This window comes from Xyrauchen texanus, chromosome 34 (genome assembly GCF_025860055.1).
Source record: "Xyrauchen texanus isolate HMW12.3.18 chromosome 34, RBS_HiC_50CHRs, whole genome shotgun sequence".
NCBI classification, from domain to species: Eukaryota; Metazoa; Chordata; class Actinopteri; order Cypriniformes; family Catostomidae; genus Xyrauchen; species Xyrauchen texanus.
In genome coordinates this window covers 6,500,366-6,523,210 of record NC_068309.1, presented here as the reverse complement: position 1 = coordinate 6,523,210, position 22,845 = coordinate 6,500,366, and the positions used below count along the sequence as shown (strand labels likewise).

General features: G+C 38.4%; 1 protein-coding gene across 1 annotated transcript in view; it reads right to left on the bottom strand.

The window, feature by feature from the left end:
- Positions 1-22,415, bottom strand: part of LOC127627627 (formin-binding protein 1) — a 54,668-nt gene extending 32,253 nt beyond the window's left edge. The window contains 6 exon segments of the mRNA XM_052104089.1: positions 3,536-3,640; positions 4,191-4,253; positions 14,587-14,734; positions 14,916-14,966; positions 19,321-19,436; positions 22,279-22,415. Coding sequence (XP_051960049.1) covers positions 3,536-3,640; positions 4,191-4,253; positions 14,587-14,734; positions 14,916-14,966; positions 19,321-19,436; positions 22,279-22,320 — 525 coding nt within the window. The 5' untranslated portion in view covers positions 22,321-22,415.
- Positions 22,416-22,845: the final 430 nt, after the last annotated feature.

Here is a 22,845-nt window from a genome sequence, read left to right as displayed (position 1 = left end):
AATGTAAGTAGAAATACATTTTTACAATTTAAGTACGAAGAGAAAAAAAACGAATTCACCCAAATGTAATGGTTTTGCATTTTTAATCCAATGTTGTGTAAAAAATGTATAAAATAATGAAACAAAAAATCAGTTGATTTTGGTAATACAAGGTGAATATATGAAAATATAGTATTCTTCACAGTATGTCGTATACCATGTATTCAGAAAATGTGCATACTGCGCATAGTCTACATACTGCAGATATAAGTAGTATGCTAGTCAGTGGCATAGCCAAGGTTGGGCTGGGGTGGGCCTTAGCCCACACAAATTAGACCCAGGCCCATATTTTTATATATTTATAAAATAGTTTAAAAAATGTGGGAATGTAGTTAGTCCTGTTTTAATGCACCGCCTTTCTGTTGTTAAGGAAATTTGGTAAAAAAATTAAAATAAATGGGGTGAAAATTTGTCCCATTCATTTTTATTGAGGCCCACCCAAAACAAATTTCCTGCTCATTGATAGTCTCAGTTAGTCTAGTAAATCTAGAAGCAAGATAATGGCAATGTTTAGGAGCATTCATACCATCAGGGTGAAACGAAGACCATTTTAGTATTTCCAGTGGATGTGCGAGCAAGTTTTAATAACCCACTACCACACCTACAAATTCTCTGGCACTGATTGAATTATAATACATGAACCGAATAATTTTAATTATGTTAACGGTTCTTGAACGTGCATTCTTCCGGTGATGCGGACAGAAAACCAAAATAAAATACTCATTGTTTCCTGTACTATCGTTAAGCGCCGCAGCAACCCTCAGTCTTCTGCGTTTCTTCAGCGCGAGACATAAAGCTGTACCAGAGTAGACCGATTCCCAATCAAATGACTCTTTTGAGCCAGTTCTTTTGAACCTACAGCGCGAGACACAACACGCAACAGTGTAGTCTGTTTCCCAAAGAAAGTATACTTTTGAGCCGGTATTTAATGATCTTAAATATTTAACAAATGATTTGATTCAGAACAATGCTTCTTGAGGCAAAGTTGTTCAGAATGAGGAAATCTATCATATGTTATGAATAACATTCCGAGTGAAACATAGCGGTATATACAACGATTTACACGCATCAAAAACACGATAGCACCTATAAATTTGTTTTTGACAAATTTTGCACAGACCTCTTAGGCCAAGAGACAAATAAGCCTACCACGCTTCTAACCCTATTTAATAGCTTCTAAAAAGTGATTGGTTGATGGCGTCCATGTTTTTCAAGATATGAAACTGTCCTCATAGACCTTGATGGCACCTTGGACAAAGACACTGCATGCAAAATGTCAAGTTGATCGGACCAAGAGTTCCATAGTTAGAGCCATTTTTAGATTTTTACTTATTATAGCGCCACCAAGAGGCAGAGGAACACACATTTTTTGTGTGTGTTCGTCCTCAGAATGACCCCATACATATGTGTACCAAATTTGGTAATAATATCTCATTTCGTTCATGAGTTATAACCGTTTTAGTAAAAGTGGCCTCGGCCAGAATGTACGTTTTGGCTTACTGTTTGTCGATGAATCGAAAGTTCAAAATTAATATGATAACTTTTCATATTGGGACCAAAACGTACATTTTGGACCCTGCATACACGCTACCTGATAGCTCTCTCAACCTTTTGCTATCTAAACATCATAGAGTGAAAAAATAAACCTCTCTCTAGATTCCTAGAATTCCAAACTTTTGGACTCCTTTAAGCTGCCACTCATTTCCACATCTGAATACTTTGGAAAGTTCTTTGTGTTCTACACAGGTTATCACAGAGACATCTGCCAAGCACACACTCTGGAACAATGAAAGAATAAAGCTGAAGTGTGTCATTTTTCCGATGTTAAAGTTTCTCTTATTCCAGCTTAATATAATAACTACAGTATGAGTAAGCAAGTTTGTTTGTGTATCCTGACCAGCCCGACACAGCAACAATTGCTCAACCAATTGAAACAAATCTGTTTGGTTGACCATGGCAGACTGGGGGAGTGTTCTGGAAACCTGTTTTAAAACAGTGATTATTTTTGCTATTCCAGAAGTCACAGAAATGACACACTTCAGCTTTAAAAATGAGTCAAGCTGTTACAGAATGTAGGCGATGACTTTCTGTGCTATGAGACTCCAAAGTCAAACACACATGGTGAAGTTTCCACGGCAGCAATGTGAGACAGTGAGGGAGGGTGAAAGGAAAAAACAGACAGTCACTGGGGCATTCTCAATTTTACTCTCTTTTTCTTTTTATATAGCCAGATTGAAACTAAATGATGCCAAAATGACATCAGTACACCAGTGACATCATGCACAGAAGAATTATAAAGTTCAGTTTCAATCAGTCAACAGACACACTGTCTGTCTGTCTGTCTGTCTGTCTGTCTGTCTGTCTGTCTGTCTGTCTGTCCGTCCGTCTGATCTGTCCGTCTGTCCGTCCGTCTGTCTGTCCGTCCGTCCGTCCGTCCAGATCCGTCCGATCCGTCCGTCCGATCCGTCCGTCCGGTCCGATCCGTCTGTCTGTCTATCTATCTGTCTATTTATCTGTCTGTCTGTCTGTCTGTCTGTCTGTCTATCTGTCTGTCTGTCTGTCTATCTATCTGTCTGTCTGTCTGTCTGTCTATCTATCTATCTATCTGTCTATTTATCTATCTATCTATCTGTCTGTCTGTCTGTCTGTCTGTCTGTCTGTCTATCTATCTATCTATCTGTCTGTCTGTCTATCTATCTATCTATCTATCTATCTGTCTGTCTGTCTGTCTGTCTGTCTATCTATCTATCTATCTATCTATCTGTCTGTCTGTCTGTCTGTCTGTCTGTCTGTCTATCTATCTATCTATCTATCTATCTATATATATATCTGTCTATTTATCTATCTATCTATCTATCTATCTATCTATCTGTCTGTCTGTCTGTCTATCTATCTATCTATCTATCTATCTATCTATCTGTCTGTCTGTCTGTCTATCTATCTATCTGTCTATCTATCTGTCTATTTATCTATCTATCTATCTGTCTGTCTGTCTGTCTGTCTATCTATCTATCTATCTATCTGTCTATTTATCTATCTATCTATCTATCTGTCTATCTATCTATCTATCTATCTATCTGTCTGTCTATCTATCTATCTGTCTATCTGTCTATTTATCTATCTATCTATCTGTCTGCCTGTCTATCTATCTATCTATCTATCTGTCTGTCTGTCTGTCTGTCTGTCTGTCTATCTATCTATCTATCTATCTATCTGTCTGTCTGTCTATCTATCTATCTATCTATCTGTCTGTCTGTCTGTCTGTCTGTTTATCTATCTATCTGTCTGTCTGTCTGTCTGTCTATCTATCTGTCTATTTATCTATCTATCTATCTGTTATGTTTTATTTAATAAATTATTTTAAATTATGTGTTATCCAATTGTTCAACATAACTATTTAATGTGTGTATGTGTGAAGGAGCTGTCTGATATCTTATCAGAGTACTTCACAAACACAAAAATAAACAAATGAGCAAAAAATCAGACACCATCTTACCTTCTCCACGTCTGCTTTTGTCACGTTGATGTCTGCGTCCAACTTTTCAAAATACTGCTGTGCTCTGTCTGCCTCCTTACAATCCCGCTCAAACTTCCTCTTACACTGCACACACATATTAAAACATTTAGTAGATCACATTAATCTGAATGTACTTAACTTTTGGTAAAGCACATATGAAACTGAATGAGCACAATCACACACAAGTGTAAGGCACTACTAACAGATCTCTAAAGTTCTTCTGTATAATAATTGTTCAAACGATGATTTGAACACGTATTTGTTAATATCTCACAATCAACAATCATCATTTGTATCTACTCTGACTGCTGAATCGTCATCCAGTCACGCAAACACATAAAAACACACATACACAATGAGATCTTACATCATGTCATACACAGGCAATACTGTCTCATTCTCTCTCTTACTCTCTCTCGTCAGCTGGGCCAATCAGTCTAAAACTACACATTAGTACCTAACAAGTACTATGGTATTCTTTGGAGTGCCGTGTCATATGAAAATGGTCATCATTCAGAAGCATGTTGTATATCAAAGTAACATGGTATTGCCATCACTGCACATTTAATTGATGCTCATTTACAATAAATCTAGATTATTGATTGATTAATAATAGGTAATAATTCTGACTCACCGATTCCAGCTGTTTCCAGCTAGCTTCGACTTGTTGCTGTGCCTTTCGTCCATCATGGAAATGCTGTTAGAGAGAAGGATGGAGGCAAAAAGGAAGAAGGGAAATTATTTATCAAGATCCATCATAGTTCAATGTAAATTTATGTAAAACACAAACACTTATTTTTTATTTCTGTTCAGAGGTTTCTCTTTAACAGCTCAGGAAACATGTCATTCTTTAGGAGAAAAAATAACAGACACAAAATAGTTGAGAGTATAGAGCTATACAATGAATGTGGATAGCATGAGATATGTTTGAGGTCATATTGAGATCTTAGACGTGTTTCTTTGTATGTGCTGATATAAAAAGAGTATAAGAGTATTTGAACAGTGCAATCAGGAGTATCTGTGTTTAATACATGTATGATTGAACCCAAGAGGGAAACAGTGTGTGTGTGTGTGTGTGTGTGAGTGTGTGTTTGTGTGAGTGAGTGAATGTGTGTGTGTGTGTGTGTGTGTGTGTGTGTGTCTGTGTGTGTGTGAGTGAGTGAATGTGTGTGTGTGTGTGTGTGTGAGTGTGTGTTTGTGTGAGTGAGTGAATGTGTGTGTGTTTGTCTGTGTGTGTGTGTGAGTGAGTGAATGTGTGTGTGTGTGTGTGTTTTTGTGATTTACGAGGACAATTTTGTAAGTTACAAATTAGTAATTACAAGGGTATTATGCTATAAATGTGATTTATGAGGACATTTCTAGTGTCCCCATAATTCAAATCGCTTAAAAATCATACTAAACAATGTTTTATTGAAAATGTAAAAATGCAGAAAGTTTTTTGTGAGGGTTAGGTTTAGGGGTTGTGTTAGGTTTAGAGGATAGAATCTATAGTTTGTACAGTATAAAAACCATTATGTCTATGGAAAGTCCTCATAATGATAGGTAGACCAACATGTGTGTGTGTCTGTGTGTGTGAGTGAATGTGTGTGTGTGTGTGTGTGTGTGTGTGTGTGTGTGTGTGTGTGTGAGTGTGTGTGTGTGTGTGTGAGAGAGAGTGTGTGTGAGCGTGTATTTATCACTTTGTGGGGACCAAATGTCCCCATAAGGATAGTAAAACCCTAAATTTTTGACCTTGTGGGGACATTTTGTTGGCCCCCATGAGGAAAACAGTTTATAAATCATACTAAATTATGTTTTTTGAAAATGTAAAAATGCAGAAAGTTTTCTGTGAGGGTAAGGTTTAGGGGTAGGGTTAGGTTTAGGGGATAGAATATAAAGTTTGTACAGTATAAAAACCATTATGTCTATGGAAAGTCCCCATAAAACATGGAAACCAAACTGTGTGTGTGTGTGTGAGTGTGTTTGTGTGAGTGTGTGAGTGTGTGTGTGTGTGTGTGAGTGAGCGTGTATTTATCACTTTGTGGGGACCAAATGTCCCCATAAGGATAGTAAAACCCGAAATGTTTGACCTTGTGGGGACATTTTGTCGGTCCCCATGAGGAAAACAGCTTATAAATCATACTAAATTATGTTTTTTGAAAATGTAAAAATGCAGAAAGTTTTCTGTGAGGGTTAGGTTTAGGGGTAGGGTTAGGTTTAGGGGATAGAATATAAAGTTTGTACAGTATAAAAACCATTATGTCTATGGAAAGTCCCCATAAAACATGGAAACACAACATGTGTGTGTGAGTGTGTGTGTGTGTGTGTGTGTGTTTGTGTGAGTGTGTGAGTGTGTTTGTGAGTGTGTGTGTGAGTGTGTGTGTGTGTGCGTGTGCGTGAGCATTAGCGTGTGTGTGCGCGTGCGTGAGCATTAGCGTGTGCGTGCGCGCGCGTGTGTGTGTGTGTGTGTGTGTGTGTGTGCCAGGATGCCATATTGCCATATATCCTGTGTGTCTGTGATCAGGCTGTCTGTGTGTTTCTCTTGGCCTGAGCACCCTGGTGAAAGTGTTCGGTTAACCTACACTCAACTCTCCCTCCCACAAAGCACTCAGGGTGACACACAGATAAAGACCAGCATCTGATACAGGTCTAAGATCTGCTAAAGATTCCATTAAAGTCAATATTCAGTACTTAAATCAACACATGACTGCTTAAAAGACAGTTTAAGAAAGAAGGAAGATATACTTAAATAGTCATGCAACAAGTAAAGAATTTGCATGGTTTGTATCTAACAAGCTTATGTTAAAAGATACAATTATATTTCCTTCAGTCAAGTAATATTCATATATATTTCTAATATAAAATAATATCAATAATATAAATTATTTATACCAATCAACACATGTATATTATTATTTAAACTAATTAATACAAAATAATATTTATAATTAAAACCAAGTTTAACTAAACTATGAAATAGTTCATATTGTATATGTAATTTAATTCGAATATTATTATTATTTAAACTAATTAATAAAAAATTATATTTTAAATAATTTTGTTTCATAGTGTAGTTAATCTCAAACAGCGAGACTAACTATACTATTAAATTATTAATATTTAATATATATATATATATAAAATGTTAATCAAATTAATTACATGGTATGCAGATTAATTGATCGAATATTCATTAATATTCATCGCATAGATTAATATTTGCTGAGAAAGCCCCTCAATAACAATAATTCAATATATCATGATTTATATATATATATATATATAAAAAAAATTATAATACAGAAAATCAAAATGCATTACATTATTTTGCACACAAGCATTAAAAATACAATACAAAAAGTGGTTTTAGAATGCAATATATTGTTTATTTCCATATTATTTGACATAACTCTATTGGCCTACAGTTCACAGCAATACATTTTGCAATTAAATTCGTCAATCATTCTGAGATTTATTATATATATATACACACACCGATCAGCCACAACATTAAAACCACCTGCCTAATATCGTGCCGCCAAAACCGCTCCAACCCATCAAGGAATGGACTCCACAAGACCTCTGAAGGTGTTCTGTGGTATCTGGCACCAAGACATTAGCATGAGATGCTTCAAGACCTGTAAGTTGCTCAATCAGATTCAGATCTGGGGAATGTTCATGCTCATCAAATCATTCCTGAACAATGTGTGCAGTGTGGCAGGGCACATTATCCTGCTGAAAGAGGCCACTGCCATCAGGGAATACCATTGCCATGAAGGGGTGTAAGTGGTCTGCAACAATCTTTAGGTAAGTGGTACGTGTCAAAGTAACATTCACATGAATGCCAGGACCCAAGGTTTCCCAGCAGAACATTGACCAGGGCATCACACTGCCTCCACTGGCCTGCCTTCTTCCCATGGTTCCTTCCCATGGTTCATCCTGCTGCCATCTGTTCCCCAAGTAAACGATGCGCACACACCCGGCAGTCCAAATGATCTAAAAGAAATCGTGATTCATCAGACCAGGCCACCATCATCCATTGCTGCATGGTCCAGTTCTGACGCTCACGTGCCCATTGTAAGCACTTTCGGCGGTAGACATGGTTCAGCATGGGCACTCTGACCGGTCGCAGCCCCATACGCAGCAAGCACTGTGTGTTCTGACACCTTTCTATCATGGCCAGCATTAAGTTTATCAGCAATTTGTGCTACAGTAGTTCTTCTGTGGGGTCAGACCAGATGTACTAGCCTTCGCTCCCCATCAATGAGCCTTGGTGCCCATGACCCTGTCGCCGGTTCACCGGTTGCCCTTCTTTGGACCACTTTTGGTTGGTACTAATAACTGCATAACAGGAACACCCCACAAGACCTGCTGGTTGGAGATTCTCTGTTCCAGTCTTCTAGCATCACAATTTGGACCTTGTCAAAGTCGCTCAGATTCTTACGTTTGCCCATTTTTCCGGCTTCCAAAAACATGAAATTCAAGAACTGACTGTTCACTTGCTGGCTAATATGTCCCACCCCTTGACAGGTGCCATTATAACAAGAAAATACATGTTATTCACTGCACTTGTCAGTGGTTTTAATGTTCAGTGTGTATATATATACACACACACACACACACACACACAATTCTTTAAATATCAATTTCAAATCTCACATATGTTAGTCTAATCTTTGTTTTATTGTTTATTAATTCATTTATTCATTAATTTATATATATATATATAGTTTACCTAATCTCGAACAGACAGTCATATCTGTGTTGATAACAGAGTTTGACTCAATATCCTGTGTACTAGACAAAGAGTGAGACAGCAACAAACATTATTAGACCACTAAAATCAGTTTAACCACCTAAACACAATCACATTTTTTGATTCTTGGCAGCATCAGCTACGTCACACCAGCCAAAAACATTTATGCACTGTAAACTGACAACTATTTTAAAATTGAGCATGCGAAATAGAGTGACGTGTGCCATCAATTTACCACATTGGAAATAAAAACAGTTATTTTGCATTTTTATAATACAAATAAAACATTTCAAAAGTCCTTAACTCTTGGCAGATCAAATAATGGGTCAAAACATAAGCATTTAGAATGGTTGTTGAAATTGGGTCGAGGTCAATATACTGATTGTATTCTGCACGTTTTGGCAAATTTAGTACATTATCCAGGTATTCCGTGCATGTACAGAAAATCCACATACTGTGCACATACTCCATACTACATACTCCAGAAATAGTATGAGCAGTATGGTAGTACTGTATGCTTTTCCAAGCATAGCCATTAACAGTTAATGCCACTCAACAGAAACACTAGCCTCAAAACACTACTTTCTGTACTTTGGTCTGTGTGTCATGAGTTTACACTGTTACATTCTGGGGTTTCTCTGCTGGAGGACTGAACCAGGATCTGTGAAACATGTCCAGAACAGACAGAGGGAGTGACAGTGAACAAATGAGTGAGAACAAGAGAGAGACAGATTGTGAGAATGAAAGAGTGTGAATGTGTTTAGTATTCATAGCTGAGTGTTCTAGACTGAATAATGAATACAGGCATGCAGTGTGAATTCAACTCTATGCTGCACATAGCATTATGGGTAAAAACACAGGCACTCAATGAAGAAGTCTAGCTGTCTAGCATAGCAATCAAGAGTTTAAGAATATGCATGCACACATTTGCACACAAAAGAAGTTATATGTTTCATTTGGTTTATGATATGCTAATGTGGTAGACCTGTACTGTACTACTACTATATGCCATAAGTTCTCATAGTAAACTATGTAAATAAACCAGACAACATGCACACACACAAATGTACTTAGGCTTTCTAAATGGGGACGTTATATGAAGCTAATTATAATTACTACAGACTAACCCTAACACTACAAACTGGGTTTTTTCCAAAGATTGAGGACATCACAAACTTTCCCAACTGATCTTGAATCAGTTTTTAGTGTGTTATCAGAGAAGGTCATTAATGGGGAAGCTAACCTCAGCTCTTCTCTAATTGTTCTAAAGAGTCATGAAGCTTCACGGAGAACCTTTCTGTTAGAAACACTGAGAAAAATACATAAATGAATGACAGAAAAAGAAAAACTTACCTGATGAACAGATGAAAGGGATGAAGGTGTTTCTTATGGAACAAAACTTACAGTGCTTCAGAGATCATTCATCATTTATACTCACTCACAAAGCCTCACACAAACAGACAAAGATAAATGAGGACCTGTTTTTCAGGGACCACAAAGGAAGAAAAAGCAGAAAGCAACTGTTTCTTCTCAAACGATAAAAAAAGGGACCTGACGTTTTAGTATTTTTCCACTGTGGAGTGTAACGTTTGTGTGTAAATGGTAAATGGTCTGCATTTATTTAGCACTTTTTTAACCTCAGTGGTTTTCAAAGCACTTTACACTCATTCACACACACACACACACATCAATGACGGCAGAGCTGCCATGCAAGGTGCTAGCCTGCTATTGGGGCAATTTGGTGTTCAGTGTCTTGCTCAAAGACACTTCAGCATGTGGAGTCATGTGGGGTCATGTGAGCCAGGAATCGAACCGCCAACCCTGCGATTAGTGGCCGTCCCACTCTAATACCTGAGCCACAGTGAACACCTGCATAAACTGCACGTCATTTTTAACACAGGCTGACAGAGGCAGTGAAACTCAAGACAGATTGATCTGAATTCAATCAGAATATTTCCAGAGAAATGGAAAAGTGAAGAAAGCACTAGCGACTGGGATCCAAAGAACAGAGCATTAAGAGGAACTGTGTTTTATTAACGGAGAGAGAGTTAGGGTTAAGTTTAGGTCAGTCAGTGGTACGACCAAAGACCGTCTACAGTCCAATCGCGAACCGTTCTCATTCCCCAAGCGTCCAAGTTTCAGGCTTGTGCAGAAGCCGTCCACATCTGCATGCTGACGCCAAAGGTGCCCCTGGCGTCCTCTCCTTGACGCGGTGAGAAACCCCCTTGTTTCAACGACAATACTAATACTAATGAATATATTAGTGTGATATTCCATTATACAATCATACATAATAATCTGTATCCCCTAACCCTACCCCATTTCTAAACCTAACCGATAAAGAGACACTTAGATATTCATAATTTGATACACTGTACATTACACTATTTATAGATATTTTTAATCACAGTCATAAGACACACGAGAGATATCAAACCCGTGTCATAATGCTTGGTGCATAATGCTACATTTGGGTTTGTTCTTCACATATACACTCGGAATGAAACGGGTCACTTCAGCAGTGCAGGATGTGTCCAGACAGATTAAATAGACGGATAAACAACAGATGTAATATTAAGCACTGTGAATACAAGTTGCTGATTTGAAATGAAAATCATTCCCCCAACAGAAGTCACAATGACAAAATTGTACCCCAACATATAATTCAACGATGCTAAAATTCGGAAGCCCTTCACGTCAGTCAGTTGACGTCAAAGGTTTCTTTACTTGCCGATTGCGTCGGAAACTGGTGCCAGAGGGTGCCTTTGGCGTCTGTAGACTGACGTGCTGGGCTCTTGCACAAGCGTCAGTTTTTGACGTCTTGGGAGTGAGAACGTGTTGCCATTTGCTGACCGTCTGATGTATATTGCTCACCAAACCGGAAAGAATTTTCTCAGTCTGGCCAGCTTTAATCTGAATGGGGTGAATCAATAAGGTTTTCTACCTACATTTAGATGGGCAGAAATTCAACTGTTCAAATCGTACAGACTGTCACACAGTTATTTGAACTTTTGTTTTTGTTCATTCCAGTCTATTAGGGTGTGGTATAATATATGTCAAAGAAACCAGCCCCTTAACGGCATGTAACAACAAAAAGAACAGTGAATGGCCGCTTTACTTTACAGGGCGGCTGTGGCTCAGTTGGTAGAGCGGGTCGGCCATTAATCGCAGGATTGGTGGTTCGATTTCCGGCCCACACGACTCCACATGCGAAGTGTCCTTGAGCAAGACACTGAACCCCAACTTGCTCCAAATGGCAGGCTAGCACCTTACATGGCAGCTCTGCCATAATGGGTGAACGTGTCACAGTGTAAAGGCGCTTTGAACACTGTTAATGTTAAAAAGGTGCTATATAAGTGTAGACCATTTACTTGTTGGTCAGAAGGTCTCTTCCTGCCAAAGGCCACATCCACGCTAATCTGTTTTCGTTTTAAACCGCATTGATTTTGCTAAATTTACGCCTCTCATCCACACTTGTACAACGTTTTCCTCCACTATAAACAGAGAATTTCGAAAATGCTCTTCATAACTGCATACTTTGGCAAACAATGACGTTAGGAAACTAGGATTGTGTCCAAAGTTGACAATTCTTGTTTTTTAAAACCTTGACCCCCTCCCATCCCCCTCAGTGGACCAGACTCTATGCCACTATTCAAATGGCTAGAACGTGAGACTAGTCTGGTCCTTGTCATTCAATTAAGTTTTTTTGTTTTTTGTTCTATCTGTTCTTCTCGTCATCCAAATAATTTTTGCAGATGCTCAGATGGTGATTTTATTCGGATCAGTCTGGTAAAGTGATTTGCCAGTTCTCAGGTTCACATTCCGCTATAATAAACTAAATTACAGCACACCACCTACAGATGTCTCTCTGCCTCTCTCTCTCACATACGCACGGTTATAAGCACGGTGAGTGTAAAGCTTCTTCAACAATGAGTTTAAGAGAGAATTACAATACCAGACCATATGCTGTCTGGATTTATAGACTTGGTGTGGTGTGTTTGCAAGATTGTTTTTCATTTATTTATTCCTATTGCCAAAAACATAAACTATAGAACTAGAAAAACTATGTAGAGGTCACGCACCCAAACTTAAATTACAAAAAATGTAATAAAAAATATATTTGGGCACCAGACAGGTTTAGCCTGTCAAAAAGAATCAATTTGCCCAGGATAACTGTAACTACATTAAAGCCACCCGTTACAAATGAGAAATGTAGGTAAATATTTTTAACAATTTCTCTAATCATTATAGTAATTAACAACAGAATAAATCAAACCAAATCAATTGAATTGTGCAAAGTGTTTTTTTTATTTTTACACATCACAGACATGAAATAATTTGGAATACCACATGGCATTTTAATGATACAACACACCTACTCAAACAGCACAATTACAAGACAACTATTAATAAATATGTGTGTGCATGTGTGTGTGTGTGTGTGTGTGTGTGTGTGTCAATGAGTACGAGATTATAATATTGTTCTCCGCAGGCAACTCGTGGGGGGAGAGAGTCGATTGGGGAAACTCCAGAGGTTAGGTGAAGAAACTGAAGCGCCAAATAACTGGTTAACACAGTACACTTCACCTCAACTTCTATGTCAGCGCTATCAGCAATGAAGTGCAGATTCCAATCCGTTGCTTTCGTCTCTGCATTGCAACATGATCCTCGGAGATCTCACTCACCGAACAGCGACGCCGGGCCTCGGTTGAATTGGACAGTGCATTGACAGCACACCTCGACCAGACACTCCTGTAAAGTTTCCACCACCTCCTTCGTTTTTGCAATCACCCCTACACCTGCATTTTGTTCCACTTGTTCTCGTGTGAATGATCGCCCCTGTTTCGCTCCAATCCACCATCTCTCTGACTATCTCTCTGTCGTTCATTAGGACAGGTCCAAATGCACGTGCGTGTGCGGTTGTCCGTACTGCCACAACTACAACTTAAGTGTTTTTGAACCGAAAACTCGTATATAAACATATATGCAGTATACAGTATATATACACACACACACACACACACACACATACATATATATATATATACAGTACTGAGCAAAAGTTTTAAGCACAGGTGAAAAATGTTGCATAGTGAGGATGTCTTCAAAAATAATGACATAAATTGTTTTTATTTATCAATTAATGTCACACAAAGTCCAGTAAACTTAAAAAGCTAAATCAATATTTGGTGTGTCCACCTTTGCCTTTAAAACAGCACCAATTCTCTTAGATACACAGATTATACGGCATCACAAGCGGCTCACTTCCACGATTTTGTACGACTGCGTTTATATCAGCAGCAAATCATATAGAGTTCACATTAACCGTACTCCAGACCGCCTTTTCAAGCAGACTTGGGTGCGGTTCAGCAAACAGTGTGCACATCATCCAATGAACGAAGTCATTCGAACCCAGCTGCACACCAAAAGCGCTAGTGTGAAAGTGTGGCTTAAGTATCCAAATATTTTTTTGATTCACTTTACAATAAAACAATGGAACTAGTTCTTTGAAAAACAAGAAGAGTCAAGAATCTAGTGCTGCTGGATAGATAGCATGATAAAGAGAGAGAGAAAAATAGAAAGAAGTTGACAAAAAAGGAGAAAAGCAACGTTCTGGGAAAGAAGCCAATTAAACACCATGGAGCTCTATTCTCTCTCTCTCTCTCTCTCTCTCTCTCTCTCTCTCTCTCTGTGTGTGTGTGTGTGTATTGCTGGGAAATCTGTATTCTGCAGGTTGATTTCTTAACATTATGAAAAGAAAAGAAATGCACATCACATTCTGTACTAGTAGTACTTTTATTCCTTTTTAACGCTTACTAGTTCTGAGCTGTCTGTAAATATTAATCGTACCATTACAGCTGTGATTCTTTACTTCTCAAGAGTTGAATGTCATTCTGAAATATCTGGTTGTTATTATAAATATCATAGTTTCTAATCAGTGTGTGTGTGTGTGTGTGTGTGTGTGTGTGTGTGTATATGGAATACACACACACACACACACACACACACACACACAGTACTCTGTGTAATTCATATACACAAACCAGACACTTTTAATCTAAACACACAACAGTGCCTCCATTTATGGAAAAGAGATAGAGAAATAAAGAGAGAGAGAGAGAGAGAGAGAGAGAGAGAGAGAGAGAGAGAGAGAGAAATAAAGAGAGCGAGAGAGAGGAAGGATGTGCAATACTTCTGAGAACATATTTTCTTTCATGGAAAAATGGATAATTGCATAAAAACGTTGAATATGACAAAATAGATGACGATTATGTGTATGCATGACATCACTCACCGTTTTCCTCTCTGTTTTGAGTTCCTGTGTGTATCGCGAGAGTTCGGCAATAATCTGTGATGTCATGTTCTCTGCAATGACCTCATGCTGGCCGGCGTAATCATTTAGCTCGTTTAGCGTAGAATGAAATGCACGACACCATGTGTACCTAAGACAGGAAGTGATGTCATCAGTGCAAAAAAGTGTCTTGCCTTAAGCTAATTTAAGTAAGTCAAATTATAAATCAAACATCTGGCTCTTTCATTCAACCCATCTGGATTTCGTACCACACAAACCATGAAATAAAATGTACTAATTGAAAAGTACATTTTCAATTAAATTCAACTTACTTATTCTCATCCTCCTCTTTTTTCTTAGGCTGGTATTTCTTCGACAGATTCCTGTGTAAAATTAAAGAAAAGAAAAACAGTTGGCAAAACAATTGGCACTGTTCGGAATAGCATACTACCATAATATTAATACTAATACTATAGCCATGTTTCATATGTTTTTGGAAAGCTCTCAGTCAAAGACAAAAACATAGCGAGTAATAGCAAAGTATGTCTTAGATATTTATGTTTCATGTGGACATCACGAAAAATGTACAGATCCTAAAATATATACCATTACTTAGAGGAGGTGATTATCTTTCATCCGGCATACATACACAAGGTAATAAAATGCATAGATCATTAGACAATTGACACAAAGCACAGTAAGCACAGTGCACACAGCATCTGGCTATCTGGAATCGTGCAATCTGGCTGAAAGCACGTTAGCTTTCCTGGATCGGAAATGATGTTGCATCATGGAACGTTAAACCAGACGGACTGGGTTCAGATCTGTGCAAAAAGTCACCCATTTTTTAACCCAGAGACATGTGATCGATGACTGTTACGATGGCCACTTTGAGATGGCGCCAAGTACATGACAGACTCAATGATGACTCAATTGGCACAGAATTAAACTCATTCTGTGAAATCTCATTACTAAAATCATGCCTGCATGTTACGCACACCTGTAGTCATTGTTGGGTTTGCATGTGCTATTAGGTCTTATGCACAATTATTATGTTTTATTTGTTTGGAGAGGCTTTTGGACACTTGGAGACATTTTTGGACACTAGGATAAATGATTTGTGTAATGATATAACTTTTAATTGCTTTGTCATATCAACACAAAATTACTCAGTTACAGGGGACATGATAAGGAACAAAACAAAAGAAAAACAAAAGAGCTACCTGATTTACACCATGAGATATTTTCTGATTTTTCAGCAGTTTCTTAGGCTGAGAGTCTCAGAATTTATCTTAAGTTTATATTTTTGAGAGTTTTCTTTTCAATGATACCAAACACTTGACCCTTTTTGGGTATGCCACTGAAACAGAAAATCTTTGAAAACACCCTCAAAGGTTAAAGGGTTCAAATGTAATGTAACCGTGCGTTCACACCAGAGGCGGCAAGAGTGTCAAATCGACCGGAAGTCATTCATTTTCAATGATAGCCAGCGTCTCTTGGAAAGTTCAAGTGCAGTCAACATTATGGTAATGAGCTGTGACGCGGTTCGGCGGCAACCTATTGGAATATAGAAGTGCTCCGCTCTAGCGAAGTCTAGAGAACACAACAGTGTAAACTTTGGTTCCCACCAAACATTAGTTCCGAAGATAATGAACTAATTAATAAAACTAATTATTGCCATGGCGGGTTTCCCAGTAATATATGATCTGTCCCTGTTTGCTTACAGGGATACAAGGGCAGTTGTGGCTCATGTGGTAGAGCGGGTCAGCTGCCAATCGCAGGGTTGGTGGTTCGATTCCCGGCCCACACAACTCCACATGCCAAAGTGTCCTTGGTCAAGACACTGAACCCCAAGTTGCTCCCAATGGCAGGCTAGCGCCTTGCATGGCAGCTCTGCCACCATTGGTGTATGAGTGTGTGTGTGAATGGGTGATTTGGAAACAGTGTAAAGCGCTTTGGTAACCTCGAAGGTTAAAAAAAGCGCTATATAAGTGCAGAGCATTTACCATATAAAACAACCAAGAACACAGTTATTATTACAAATATATTTTATTTTGATAACAAACAACTATAATTTTAATTACTTTCTGCCATCGATCGATTTCTTATTTTCACATTTTAAAGAGTTCATGAGGATATGCGCTACTTGTGATAGGTCGGCAAAAAGTAAATGGTCGACATGTCTGGATGTTTAAATTGCGGCCCCTTTAAATATAGTTCACAAAACAAAGCATTCTGAACAAACGTTGCCGCCCACCTATTTCAACTACGTCAGAGCGTCCACGAGCATCCTCGAGCGTTGAAGGCAGGGCAGCCAGAGCGAATTTTGACGCTCTCGCCGCTTCTGGTGTGAACGCACGGTAACCCTAGCTATTTCCAAGACAACTGGATGGCATTTACTGAATCATATATGGGGGTAATGAGTTCATGCGATGACAGCGTAGTGTACTACTCTTCAAAATGTTAACTGTTCTATAATGTGTACCGTTTCACATATAATTTTATTGTAAAAAAAGTAGGTAGCATTCAGAGTATACTTCACAGTATGCAGTTAGTAGTAGACCAGATTTTGTTTCCAAACATATTAACAAGCACACAATGCTGAACTATGTTTATAGACCAATCAGACATCTCAATTAAGAAAATCGACAAATCAAAATTAGGACAAATAACCAATCAACAATTAGAATCACACGGTTGTCAGTCCTGTACTATAATGCTAAAAACTGTTACGTTCACACACAGTCTTGTTATAAATGAGAGTGACAGCCACATGTTGTGTATGAGTGTGTACTCTTTCATCTTTCTCTCTGTTGCTTTTTTGTCAGCCATTACACACACACACACACACACACACACACACTTTATTCTTGTCACTGTATTGTATTATCACCATCTAAAAATACAGAGCGTCTGCTTGTCATCAGTGCCTTGGGGCATGCGTGTTTGCATGCGTGTTTGTCTGTTTTTACTGCATTTCCCCAATGAACATGCACACGCCTACAGCGAGACAGACACCTCTCATTTACCATCAGTCCAGCTGTTACTGTGCTCATGTTTTTTTGGCCTGTGTTCAAAAAACATACTATCATAGTACTAACCAAACAAACGGACGAACGAACAAACTAAATAACTGTCTGTCTGTATGTCTGTCTGTCAACTAATCTATCCATCCGTCCATCAGTCTGAATTATATTTTTTGTATTTTCTGACTGTTCTCTATATGCTACATCATTTGTGTGCATTTTATGTTCCTTATATTGTGTATTTTGACCACTGTGACTGTATTTTGTGTTACTGTAAAACTGTTGTGGCATAAATACATTGCTCTCCCGCTCTCTCTCTCTCTCTGTCTGTCTGTCTGTCTGTCTCTGTCACACACACACTCTCACACACACACAGAGAGAGAGAGACACATATACATGCAGAGTGTCTACTATAATCTTGGCTAATTCTCTCTCCATACATGCAAAACAGTATCTGGATGAAAAGGGCTATCTGGGATAATGTTAATATATGTAATAATATAGAATAATGGTATTTAATGAAATTCCTTAAATGACATTGAAACATGCTTTATAAATATAGTAAACACACAGTAGTGATATACACTCACTGAGCACTTTATTAGGAACACCTGTACACATTATTATTCATGCGATTATCTCATCAAAACAAAAACCATCCAGTGAGCGGCAGTTCTGCGGACTGAAACACCTTGTCGATGAGAGAGGCCAACAGAGAATGGCCAGACTGGTTAGAACTGATAGAAAGTCTGCGGTAACTCAGATAACCGCTCTGTACAATTGTGGTGAGAAGAAAATAATGTCAGAATGCACAACATGTCAAAACTTGAGGCAAATGGGTTACAAAAGCAGAAGACAATGTCGGGCACTGACCATAGTGCCCAACCATAGGGTTCCTAATAAATTCCTCAGTGAGTGTACAGTATATAGTACCATGGTATTACTATCTGGTACCATCACTAAACAATGGCAATGCCACATTACTGTTTTATAAGAAGTAATACACACCGATAATGGCAGATGATACAGACATTTTACAAGTTTTGAGATTATAAGTAGAGTTTACCACATCCAGTAACAGATCGGAGTGTCTGAGAATGTGTGTGTGTGTGTGTGTGTGTGTGTGTGTGTGTGTGTTTGTAGACAGCTAAACCCCTGCTGTGTCTGGGAATTAAAGGGGTTTCCTACTGCTATCTGTAGGGGGTTGATGTACAGTCAGTGTGTGTGTGTGTGTGTGTGTGTCCTCCAGTGCTTGAGAGTTTTAATCCTATCACTGGAATGGGGGGCGGGGTCATAGCGCATGATTGGACGGAACAAATGTAGGTCACCAACATGGAACACCATGCTGCCACCTTGTTACCACGGTAACCTGCATTTTCTCCCCAAATACCCATACACACGCACACAGAAAACAACACTTTTGCCTGTCCTTCCTGTATCCTTGAGCTGTCAGTACCTGTCTTAGTTTCCACAGACATGACACATGCATGATCACAAAGAAAACCCCATTCTTTGAAGTGTCATATAAATACCACAGTTAATGAACATGGTAATTAAATACAGTATATTTCAAAAGTCCCATGATATTACCATCTGAATCATGTCTATAGTCATCACATGTAATAAGTGTAACAAGGACACTGTAAAATAAAGTGTTACCACAAGTTTTATAAATACTGAGATTATGTAATGCAAAATATGTAATTCTCACCTGATCTGTCTTGCATAGTTAAGCTCGATCTCTGATCTCTCCTTTACAAATTTGGTGTATTTTTCTACAAAGTCGATTCCCCACTGTGTGTGCTTTTCCAAGTTATCAAACTGATCCTGAAAGAGAAAGCAGGAGAGAAATATGTTAAATTAGGTACCATAACAGGGAAGGGTAGCGAACATTTAACACCTCATATCAGTTCTTGCTATAACAAATGTACATCACAACAGGTTCACAAAAGGTGTAAATATTGTAACTGTGCTTGAGCTCATTGCAGTTAAAGAACTGATTTATTTAAAGGTTTAGTCGGTGTCTAATGCACCATATTTGAGATGTGTCTAATTCTCCCCTTTTTCTCCCCAATTTGGAATGCCCAATTCCCAATGCGCTCTAAATCCTTGTGGTGGCGTAGTGGCTCGCCTCAATCCGGGTGGTGGAGGATGAATCTCAGTTGCCTCCGCGTCTGAGACCGTCAGTCCACGCATCTTATCACGTGGCTTCTTGAGCGTGTTACCGTGGAGACCTAGCGCGTGTGGAGGCTTCACGCTATTCTCCACGGCATCCACGCACAACTCTCCATGCGCCCCACAGAGAGCGAAAACCAAAAGCAAACCAGATTTACAAAAATATATACATGTATAAAGTCCTAAAGTTTGATTTAAAATAGGTTTGAAAACTAATATTAATTCCTGCTGCAGATATCTGGAAAATAATGTCAACAAAATGCTTGTAGAATCCTTAGAATAGAGTACATTCACACTTCCTGTTAAGTGTACAGTATAGATAGCCACCTAACACACACTATCAAACACTGTTGCAATGTCACAAAGACAAATCATTAGTATCCCTATAGTAAACAGCTCAGTGTAGGAGTATAATGCATTCTGGGTAAAGTATGACAAAGACCAATATTTGCAGCCTATGTTGATGGAAGTGCATTAAACAAAATATATATGAGATCAGTAATCCTGAGCTAATTAAAAGGTTATTCATGCCTTTTTATTGACTATATGTGATCTGAACATATTCATAATTTAAAAAATAATGGCAACACACTCTGCAAAATCATCAGGATTCGTACGACTTTTCTAATTTTGGCTAATTCGTATGATACAGGTTGAATTCCTGACTTTCACTAGTACTCCAATGATGTCGCTGGACATTGTTTCCATCTCATATGCAACAATCACTTGCTGCTGTCACACACGACATGTTCCTATCATGTTTACACACTCTACTGAAGTAGAAGTCGTACAAGTTTATGCGAACAAAATCGTGCGACGTCACACGAAATAGCCACCTCGTAAGTTGTTAACGACTTTTCATGAGATCAGGTTGTTTTAATATGACACAGCAGGAAGTTCTTGCTAATGTGCCTCTCTCTAAACCTTTAGAAAAATGTCACAAAAATGAAGATTACAACATCAAGTAGAAGATTACATTCTACAATGACTCGTGCATTTTATTCAAAGCCACTTGAAGACGTGCGATAGCTTTCTAAATCACAAAAGTCTGTGTTTAATAAGTAAATATATAAAATGGACGCGCAGCTCCAGCGCGTTATTTAATGGCTGACCTGTTTACACACACAGCGGCTATTTTTAGCCTTCATGCAGTGCGTAATATTTAAGCGCTACTCACGAACAACATCTCAGATGTAAATGCCCAATAGTTCGGTTCACTTATAATATGCATTTAGAACGACACATACAGCACTTCCAGGAGAGTTCAGAATGTCAAAATAAAAGCCTGAAGGTTTAAAAGTTAAAGGTGTCACGGAGAGACTCACAGAGGCAGAGATATGCACTCAGTAGCAGGGTTTATTGAACAGATGATTGAAACAGTGATGTAAACATTGCGAGTAAATCCAGTTGAGCAGAGTGGCAAACATCAGGTGAGTAATATCCAGACAGGGTATAGACACGATGAACAGATAACTCACAACATTCCTATGATACTTGTAGGCAATAATGAAGACACAGGTATGTTTGACATAGTAGAAAGGTCTGGAGTCTCAGAGATACTATAATGAGAACAGACAAAGAGTGTGAGTGAAAGCGAAGTACATATGCAGTCCATGATTAGCCACTAATGATATGCAGGTGCGTGTAATCAGAACTCAGGGGAGAGTGAGCTCTGAAGGCAGTGAGGAAGAAAGAGAGAGAGAGACCGGTGGATCCATGACAAAAGGTGCATGACTGAGATAGATTGAGAGGTTTGTGTTTCTTTACATATTAAAGAGTACTCCCAATTAGTTCCCCACCATAACAACACTGGTATCGGATCGGGATAGGTATCGGCCAATACTGAGATTTCCGATAACGGAATCGGATCGGAAGAGAAAAGGTGGTATTGGTGCTTCCCTAACATCAAGAAGTTTCTTAATCTGCAGAAAGAAAGAAAAAAATAACTCAAGAACCCTGAACAACCAAAAGTGGTTCTTGATAGAAACAAATAATAATAATAATAATAAATATAGTATATTTGAACCTAAGGTGCTGAAAAAAACCTTGACAAACCTATTGCATGCACACACTAGAACATAAAGGTTCCAATCGGAATAAAAAAAATGGTTCCACAAATGACTTTAGATTCTATAGATTTAAAAAAAAAACATCAAAAGAAATCCATCAACTGGTGCTTTAAACAACCCAGAAACCAATACACTGTTCTGAAGTACCAATTATTTATCACAAAGAACCTTTTTAATCTCCAAAGTACCATATGGCTCAACGAAGAAACCTATAGAGTGAAAAACGCTTCAAAAACCACAGAAGAACCTTTCTATTTGTGCTCACAAGCACAATGAGGAACTAGTATAAGAGTATTAGAACAACTGAACACTACTGAATAAATAACTGAAGACCTGCACGGTACACCCTAGACAGAAACTAACATCAATTCAGCATTGGCAAGTCTTACGTCTTGGAGTGATGTTGTTGTAACATATAAGATCACCTTTGTTTGACTCCAGCATCCACCCATTTTCTCTTCAACCATCTCGAAGTTTGAACAATCCAGGCAAATATTCACTCACTTCCTCCATCCATACGAACATTACATGTATAAGAAGATACCAGTATCCTCACTTTCTCTGTCTGTTAAAAAACATGCAACACTGATCAGTTCCTGTTCATGCACAGAGTATGCATGCATTCACTGAGCAGACAGGATGAGCACACAGAAATCTGCACGTGTGCGTTTGAGCGCACAGGAAGAGCATGTGGGTTATGATTCGAGTTTTTGTGCTCTAGTCACAAATAACTTTGATATTACAGCTTTTGGATCTGTCATTTAAGCCTATTAAAAACAAACAATACAAAAGCACGGCTACGAAACACACAGAGACTATCAAAAGTTCCTTGTCAGCATCTGGGGAATTTAAATGACCTAATGTGATTAGTTGGGCTCATTTAAACACAGATCACCTCCTCTTACACAACACAGTCTTTAGTACTCACGCCAGAGCTAAGAAACGCAACAAAAACATGGTTTTATGGTTTGGATATCCACAGAAAAGACCAA